The sequence below is a fragment of the Erinaceus europaeus genome, chromosome 3 (genome assembly GCF_950295315.1).
Source record: "Erinaceus europaeus chromosome 3, mEriEur2.1, whole genome shotgun sequence".
NCBI classification, from domain to species: domain Eukaryota; kingdom Metazoa; phylum Chordata; class Mammalia; order Eulipotyphla; family Erinaceidae; genus Erinaceus; species Erinaceus europaeus.
In genome coordinates, this window is record NC_080164.1 from 158,068,856 (window position 1) to 158,078,222 (window position 9,367).

Sequence of the window (9,367 nt, forward strand, 5' to 3'; positions counted from 1 at the left end):
TTTCCCATTGTTTTTTTGGTTTTTTTGCCTCTAAGGTTGTTGCTGGGACTTGGTGTCTGCACTATGAATCCACTGCTCCTGGAGGCTATTTTTCCCCCTTTTGTTGCCTTTGTTTTATCCTTGTTGTGGTTGTTACTGTTATTGATGTCATTGTTGTTGAAGAAGACAGAGAAATGTAAAGAGGGGAAGACAGACAGGAGGAGAGAAAACTAGACACCTGCAGACCTGCTTCACCACCTATGAAGCGACCCACCTATGAAGCGACCCCCCTGCAGGTGGGAAGCTGGGGGCTGGAACCTGGATTCTTATCTGCTCCTTGTGCTTCCCAGCATGTGCGCTTAATCTGCTGTGCTACCGCCCAACCCCCTCCCACTGTCTTTTAAAATTGTTGCATTTGCCTGAGGATATATGACTTGTGAGTATTTTATTTTATTTTAGAAAATAGAAATTATTAACTTTTGTATAGGGGGTATAATACATAAAATCAATTATTCATTTTTTTTAAGTCATGGGCTTTTTGAAACTCTGATGGAGAGAGTAGAAATATACAGTCAGTTTTAATAATTTCCCCAAAGCTTATTCAAGAGCTTTCTACAGTTCTACAGACATACCTTTATAAAATACTAGTAATTTATAAATGAAATCAATTTAAAAGTTTATTTTAGGGTATAAATAAAATAAATCTGATGGCTAGGGACTCTGAACATGGAGGAAATGGGGCCAGGGGGTGTGTTGGTATCCAAGTGCATGATGACAAAGAGACTGAGGTTGGTGGTGGGTGTGATTTGTAGACACTTATCATGAGGAGATAAGAAAGTGTATCCAAATGTCAACAACTATCTTGTCAACCATTATTTCCCAATGAAATGATTAAAAAAGGTAATAAGACAAAATAAGAATTAGTGGTTACAGACAGAAACTGAGAAGTAGGAGACAGAGAAGAAGAGAGACAGAGCCTCCTGCAGCCCTGCTTCACCTCTCATGAAGCTTTCCCCTGCAAGTGGGGACCAAGGCCTTGAACCTGGGTCTCTGTGCACTGTAGTGTGTGCACTTAACCTGGTGCACCATCACCTAACCCTTATTTCCTCATTTTTGAATACGGAAGCCTACAGATGCTTTCTTATTATGAAGAAAAATAATGATTTAGAAAAATGTCCAAGTTCTGGAAAATTAATCCCTTTAACTACTTTCTTATGTTGTTATTTACTTTCTTTTTTTTTTGAAAAAAAGAAGTACTTTACATGCCTGTCTCCGTAAATCTTCAAAAAAATCCAATATTAGTAGCAGCAGACATACAGATTTAAATGAAGCTATTAATTTAGAATACCTTGGTTTTTGTTGTTGTTGTCACTGGGACTTCACTGCTCCAAGCCAAAATTTTCATATAGAAAGACAGAGGCAGAGACAGAGAAAGGACACCACAGCATCAGAGTGGGGGGGGGGGGGCGGCTGAGGGTAGTAGAACCTGGGTGATGTGCATGACAAAGCAAACACACTTCTCAAATTAGTTAGCCTTGGAATATCTTTGGGACATTTGCTATAGAAATATAAAACTTTGAACTAGAGAGGTAATCAGTAGTAAAGTATATGTCTTTGATTTATGAGTCCTTGGGATTGATCCCTGACATTATACTGAAAAAGGAGGAGGAGGAGGAGAAGGAAGGAAGGAAGGAAGGAAGGAAGGAAGGAAGGAAGGAAGGAAAGAAGGAAGGAAAGAAAGAAAGAAAGAAAGAAAGAAAGAAAGAAAGAAAGAAAGAAAGAAAGAAAGAGAAAGAGTCACCAAGCAGAGCATTTAAATGGCTGAGCAGCAATCTTCATTCTTTCTCATATAAAACAAGCGTAAAACTATTATGCGTAAGTACTGGGCATATCAGTTGTAGAAACATTCATGTTATTGGAGATGTTGAAGAGCCCTCAAATTGCATTTACTTACTCCTTTTCCAACATGCTATCTTCTTGCTGTAGAGCCTCTGAGTCATTGAGAAGAATGTTTGCATGCTTATTGGAGATATCACTTGTTATTGAGGATGTGGTAATCACTCTCTGGCTTTCCAAGGTCTCCTGAATGTCTCTCTCTGTTGTCTGGATTATGTCATGTGTCTCTTCTCTGATGCCATTTATGTTCTCAGCAATCATGTGTTCTCTTTGTCTGTCATTTTCATTTTCTGTGTTATCTGCGAACATTTGGTTCTGTGACTTCTGCCCTGTTTCATCTCCGTTCAAGGATGTATTGTTTTCCTTGTCCTCTAGTTCTGAACTCATATGTGTTTTGCTTTTCTTTAACTGGACCTGGCTTGTGGAATGGTTTTCCTCTCCATTTGTGGGAGTAACAGTAGCTGTTTCTATGACATTTTGTTCCCCTCTTGCAGCAATGTCTGTAGCTCTGATATCTTGAATGGCGGACATTGTCTGCTGTGGAGCACAGTCATCATGCATGCTGCATAAATTACCCATCTCATTTTCTTCCTTCTTCAGAAGGGTAGCAGTGCTCTCCAAATATTCATTTATTTTCATGAGGCAGTCTATGAAGATCATAATTTCTGTACACACAAAGACACATAAAAAAAAAGAATAAATACAAAACTGAGACAAATTCTACCTTGCTAACATGTGATGAAATATTGCAAAGTAGCCTCAGAAAGCAACAAAGATCTTTACTGGGCATTGAAGCTAATCTCCCTTCTGAAAGAGATATTATTAGTACAAGTGTCACTCTTTCAACACATCTTGAAATTGGGGGCAAATTTCCAATATTTTATTGCTTGTGAAAACAATTATCTTGACTACCCCACAAGACCCTATTAAATTAAAGTCAATACTTACCTTAATAATCTCTCATTTGTTCTAATTTTGAGAATTATTCCTTCTTCTATAAAAGTACAATATAGTCTAGCAATAATCCATTTATAACTATCTGTTTATAATTTAGCAGAGAACATCCGATGAGGCTTATGATAACTTCATTACTTCTGCTGATGTGGCTCCTACATTTTATTAGGTACCTTGTTCGCTTCTCTGAGAATTGGATTAGATTTATACTGTTTTTATTTTTCCTGCAGAGCTTGTCAAAACTGGAAAATTTACAATATGATTTTTCAAAGTATTTCTTTAATTATACCAATTCCCCAATCAGAACTAATGTTAGTTACTCAAGTACTGCTAAGCCAAGTCAAGCCTCTTACCCCCATGTAAAGTCTCACCGTGACTGGATCTATAATCTTTTACTCCAGACTGACTTACTACTCTCCAATTTGTTCATATCTCCTCCCCTCATAGCTAGAGTTGCCTGATGGTTCCTTTCTACTCACCATATTCTCTAATTTCTCATAGTCAATTCTAAATTTAGGAATAAGTCATTTAAGATTCCATAGTTCAATGATTTTGCAATCATTCCACTAATATGGGCTTATCTTTGGGATCCACTTTTAACAATTTATTTTTTGTTTTTTACCTAAACCCCTGACTTTATTTTGAACTCCTTGTCTTCTAGCCAAATTCATAGCTTTCCATGAGTAAGTATTTGTCTTGACACATTGCCTAGGACCATACTCATATCTCCACAGAGACTCAAGTCCTGGCTATTATCTCAGTTGATGGTCTCTGGAATCATGCTGTCTATGACCAGATTTCTTGGTGTCCACTATCTGCCCTGTAGATAGACATTTTAAAGTAGTTTTTGCTATGAATTCCTATCTTATGAGATATTCTCACTTGCCTTGATGCTGTGTTATTCAGAATTGGCTTTTTTCAGTGACAATATTATTTTTAATAGTTCAATTTCAAATTTGATATAAAAAGATATTAAAATCATTACTATTTAAAATGTGTCTACCTCCTGACTTTCTCTGATGTGAACCTACCTTCTGTATAGAATAACTGTTGGCTGAGATCCTATTCAGCATCACCACATTTTTTTCTGCCATCTGGTACTTCTCAGTATCTATTAACTGAGCCTCGTTCCCTCTGACTATGTGTAGGAGGAGGGTATCCACTTGCAAATCTAAACCCACATTACTCTTTCAAGTGATTTGGTTCAAGATCAACAAGATATAAAATACCATTATCCAATATGTAAAAGTTGTTTGTTCTTCCTTACCTTACTCTGGAAAGATAGAGATATAGGCTGGGAGTATGGATCAACCAGCCAGCATCCATACCAGCAGAGAAGTAACTATAGAAGCCAGAACTCCATCCTTCTGCACCCCAAAAAGAATTTTGGTCCATACTCCCAGAGGAGAGAAATGTTAGAGGAAGATGACGAAAGGGCCCTGAAGTCCAATTCTACCAGGACCCAGAATTTTTATGACCATGAATCCTTGTTATTTACCACCACTGAAAGGGAAGAGAATCTGGAAGACTCTAAAGCAAGTCAGGTACTGTTTTCCTTATCTGAGAAGTAAGAAAAGAAAAGAAGTACAGTAAGTATAGGTGTGATGTGGAAACGCAGTGAAGGCAGAGCTGTAGAAATGAATAAAAACCCATGTTTATGACATTGGGAGACCTAAGATGGTTTCTGCTGGGGTAGAGGGGTGGGGAGGGGGCAGGGTTGAGGTCACAGAACTCTGGTGGTGGGGATGGTGTGGAATTTTATTCCCATTATTTTATAATCTCGTAAAACTCTAGTAAAAAGTCAAAAAAGAAACTCCAACCCCTCCCAAACAGTAAATAAATAATAATAACAAAAACAAGCAAACAAAAAGACTGCTTTCTCTGCTTCAAAATGGGCCAGTATTTTCCAACTACATGTCTGAGATGCTGCTAATGCCTCTGCTTGAAATACTGTCAAAACTCCCAATCTAGCAAAAAGTCTCCAACTCATTTCTTAAGCTTCAGTTTAAGTACTGTATTTGTTCTAACAAAACTCAGAATTTTTCACTTCTAAAATGAAATTTTGCTTGATCTTAAGCCCGAAAGTATTTCACTTCTATATCTGTGATAGACCTGGTGTCCAAATCTTTGGTGTTTCTGCCTAATCTTATCCCCCCTATTACTTGGTAGTCCCTTGTGAACAGAAACTCCTTCTTAGTCTTGTTTATATGCCCCTTAAAGCCCTCTCAGAGTGGCTACCCAATCAATATTTCTTAAAGAACAAATAAAGCACTTGCCTTGTCTCCAGATACATTGATTCTTCTCATCAAGGAGTATATGCAGCCGTTGGCAGATGGAACGCAGGGTCCCTGCCATGAGCTCCAGGAGTTGATGGAGGGCCCCAGTCAGTCCTTGACCTAGGAAGACTACTGTGGCTAGCCAGGTGGCCCCATCAGCCCTTTCATATTGGTTATCACCCAGGAATGCCTGGTTTAGCATCAGGTTTTGACTCCAAATCTGCTTCAGTGTTTGGCCTAGTTTACCTGAGCCCATGTCTTCTGTAGCCATTTTATGCTCCCAAAGTGAAAAGTTCCTTCCCTGCCAAGTGATCCAAAAGATTTAGCAAATTCAAACTTGGCGATGGTTGTTTCTTCTAAAATCTAGGAGACAATCCAAGCTGGCTAGCCAAGCACATTCCCGCAACATAATAGTTTATTCAGCTTGTTGTTGACCAGTGAAGAGTTACTAGGTGACCAAGGAAGGGCGTTTTTGCACCCTGGGTGCCACTGTATGCAGAATAGATTAGTCACTGGGATAGAGATAGTTCACACAATCCCAAGTCTCCATGTAAATTGAACACATTCAACATACTGTGGAAGCTATAATGTATATGTATGTATATATATTAACTTTCAAGGTAAATTTTGAATTTTATAGTAGGATGAAAATGTTGCTTATTAAAGGTAAATTATTTTAATATTTCCAACAAGATTCCTATGTGATTTGAAAAATACTGTAGATAAAGTAATATTGTCTGATTTGCTTCAAAACAATCTGTAGGTATGCAGAAGTGGTGTATAGTTAAAATAAGAAATAAGCATAAATTAATAATTGTTCATGTTCCTTATGATTGGATGTGAGGTCTAGAACTAAAGAAATAAGTCACTGGCTATGCAGTGAGCATGATCCAGGTTGAGTCTGTCACTACATGTGTGGTACTATAGAATTGGAGGAAAGTCCAGTGCTGTGGTATCAATCCCCTTCTTTATTTGTCTCTGTGAATGAAACAAGTTAAGTCTTACAATTCTCTCTAATTAGTATATGTTATATATATATATATAATGCCTGTATATATATTTTGCTATGCCGTGTCATCACATATATGGGATTTTGCTGATGCCAACTGACCATTTCCTTCTGATTTTTTTTTTAACTTTAGATAGAGAGAGACAAAGAGAGAGTGACGTAAAGCCAACATAGCACTGGAGATTTCTGTCTGTGGTACTCTCCTGTGCAGCCAGGTCTCAAACCCAGGCCAAGTGCATGCCCTATTCAGTGACCTTTCTATTGGACACTATATTAATACTTTGTATAGTAGAGTAAAAAGAAATTCCTCTGCTGTTTAACTAATTTAATTCCCATTGGTTAAGTAATTTTAATCACTACCTTCTTATGCAGTCAGATTGACATGTACACTTATCTTCTTTACCCACTGATAATTTCCTTTTAATAGGATAAAATACTCCTTACTAGAAGAAAGCAAACCTGAAGGGCAGCTTTCTCTGGACTATACAAGTCTGTGTAATGTATAATTATAACTAAGACAAGGCAGGTTCTCACCACTACTGGCTCCTCAATTGGAACACTACAATATAGGACTTGATGCTGAGGCCAAGTTTGGGACTTAAGAGTTGGGTGTGTGAGGAGGAAGCCTCACTCTACACCTCCTCCACTAAGAAGACAATACCAAAGAGGATGGCACATTCCAGATAGTTTCATATTTTCTTACAAATACACTGGAAAAAAAACTAAAGCTTTCCAAAAGGAAACCAAAACACTTGCCTCCTAAGGCTTCATATTATCTCCTTTTAAGCTCAAGACTTCTTAGAGTTGCTCAAGTGATGTCCTAAAGACAAGACGGAGGAACACAGTATCATGAATGAGGAATGAATAGCCCCAGTTGCTTTAGACAAGAAGAGTCTGAAGGAAAAAGAAAGGAACAGTATGAGGAGTAGTGACAAAGGAGAAGGTGGAAGTTCTGACTTGTTTGTAATAGAAATCTTTTTTTTTTTTTTTTGGCGAACATGTATTCACTGAAATGTCAACCCTTTTAAAATATGAACTCATATTATACCATGGAGCCATTGTTTCATAATTTTCCCTTCTTAACAAAGAAGAATTTTGGTTCTATTTTATCTTCTACCTGAGTCTTAAACTGTATTTGTAATTCACAATAATAATATATACATATATATATTTGACTTTAATTCACCTCATTTTCTGTAAAAAAAAAATGATAGCACTCCACAATAGAGTGAAAATAATTGATCTAGAGTATTATATGCATTCACATATCAGAAACATTACACTTACTTTTGTATATATTCCATATATGAATCCAGAGTTTTGTCTTTATTTGGAGTACTGCTTATCTCCGGCTTATGGTGTTGCTGAGCTTTGATTGTGGGACCTCAGTCGCACAAATCAGTTGAACTACTGCTGGTGCTATCTCCCAGTCCTACTGAACAGATTTTAAGAGATTTAAAACACAGTTTAGACTATGTTGAAGGCTAGAGTAGATAAGTAAATGAAAAGTATTGTGATGGAGAATTGTGCTGATAAAGGCTAACATTTTTCCATCCAATTCTGATTCCTTTTCTATTTTTTTTAAATTTTTTATTTAGAAAAAGGAAACATTGACAAAACCATAGGATAAGAGGGGTACAGCTTCGCACAATTCCCACCACCAGACCTCCATATACCATCCCCTCCACTCTTGCCAGATTGTTCTGGTGGGGCTTTCAGAACTGTGTGGAACCCTAGTGGTGAGAGTAGACATCTTCACCTTTTTCCAAATGTTAAAGGGAGAAGCTTTTAGTTATCACCATGATAACTAACCTTGAACTTGTGATGCTAACCTTGAACTTGTCATCTATGGCCTTTATTATGTTGAGTTTTCCTTCAATTGCCAATTTATTAAGGTTTTTTTTATCATAAATGGGTACTAGATTGACAAATACTATTGATAAGGATTTCTTTCTTTTTGTTGATATGGTATGTTGCAATGATTGATTTGTATATGTAGACTCATTCCTGTTATCACTAGGATGAATTTTACTTGATTTTGATGGATTGCTGTCGTGGTGTGCTGTTGGATTCCATAGGATGTGCTATTGGAGTTAACAGGCCATTTAGCTCAGTATAATTTTTTGGAATATATTAGAATTTGAGAGGAAAGAATAATGTGAGTATAATTGGATGCACACTGTCGATAAACACATGCTGAATGAAAGCTTAAAAGTAGAAGAAAATCAACGGAAAATTTACACTATGTATATTTTAAATATTGAATAAAACTGATGTGAAAGGTAAGATTACTAGACCAATAGACAGTATTCCCTCTACATATGTGGGGAAATTCTTTGTCAAGGCAGGGAAAACACCCAAGACATTTCTGCTTATCCTCTTTGACATTTGTTATCCCCAAGTCTAAACTTGTTCTCTGTCTGGCGTCCTAAGGCATGTAACATTTGGGAAATGAAATCAACCACAGGGCACACTGCATTGACTTGTTAGAACAAGCATCTGCATGTTCCTGCATTTTGTTTTCACTTAATTTATGTCATAACCACAGAAAGAACTGACATTTAGGATCAAGATTTGTGACACCCACAAAATTTAACTGCAAAAAAAAAAATTCATCTTGATGGGCTTAATATTTGACTCACATCTTCATTGTTGCTACTATTATGACTGTTAACACTTTCAGAGAATTTATGTGCTTCCACTCACATTACAAATATTAGCATGCAACTACAACAATAAAACAACAAGGGCAACAAAAGGGAATAAGTAAATAAATAAATACAATTTTTTAAAAAAAAAACAAATATTAGCATGCAGCTTTGAATGCAAACAGAACATATATATGGGACCAAGTGGTGCCTCGCTTGGCGAATACACATATTACCACACACAAGGATCCAAGTTCCAGTCCCCACTCCCCACCTATAGAAGAGAAGCTTCAAAAGTGGTGGAGCAGTGATGCAGTTGTCACTCTCTCTGTGTCTTTCTTCTGTATCCCTCTCTTTATCAGATATAAAGAAAAAAAAAAAGATTACCTGTGTCAATAGAGCTGTGCAGGCACCAAGCCCCAACAATAACTCAGAGAGAAAAAAAAAAAAAACATTATACGGTTGAAAAGTTAACAGTCCTTCTTAATGGTGAAAGTATTAAAGTAGGAAGAGATAAAATGTTCAAGTAAGACAGTAACTTGTTTACTACCTTTAAAAGGTGGGGGGGATGAAACTCTACAACATACTAAATAATCAATTATGCT

The 9,367-nt window shown here is 37.0% G+C and overlaps 1 protein-coding gene across 1 annotated transcript in view; it reads right to left on the bottom strand.

Annotated features, from left to right (window-relative positions):
- DTHD1 (death domain containing 1) overlaps window positions 1-5,390 on the bottom strand; it is a 79,830-nt gene extending 74,440 nt beyond the window's left edge. The window contains exons 1-2 of the mRNA XM_007522807.3: window positions 5,106-5,390; window positions 1,934-2,540 (exon numbers count right to left, since the gene is read on the bottom strand). Of these exons, the coding sequence (XP_007522869.2) occupies window positions 1,934-2,540; window positions 5,106-5,376 (878 nt within the window). The 5' untranslated portion in view covers window positions 5,377-5,390. The remainder of the gene's footprint in view (window positions 1-1,933; window positions 2,541-5,105) is intronic.
- Between the last annotated feature and the right edge of the window lie 3,977 nt (window positions 5,391-9,367).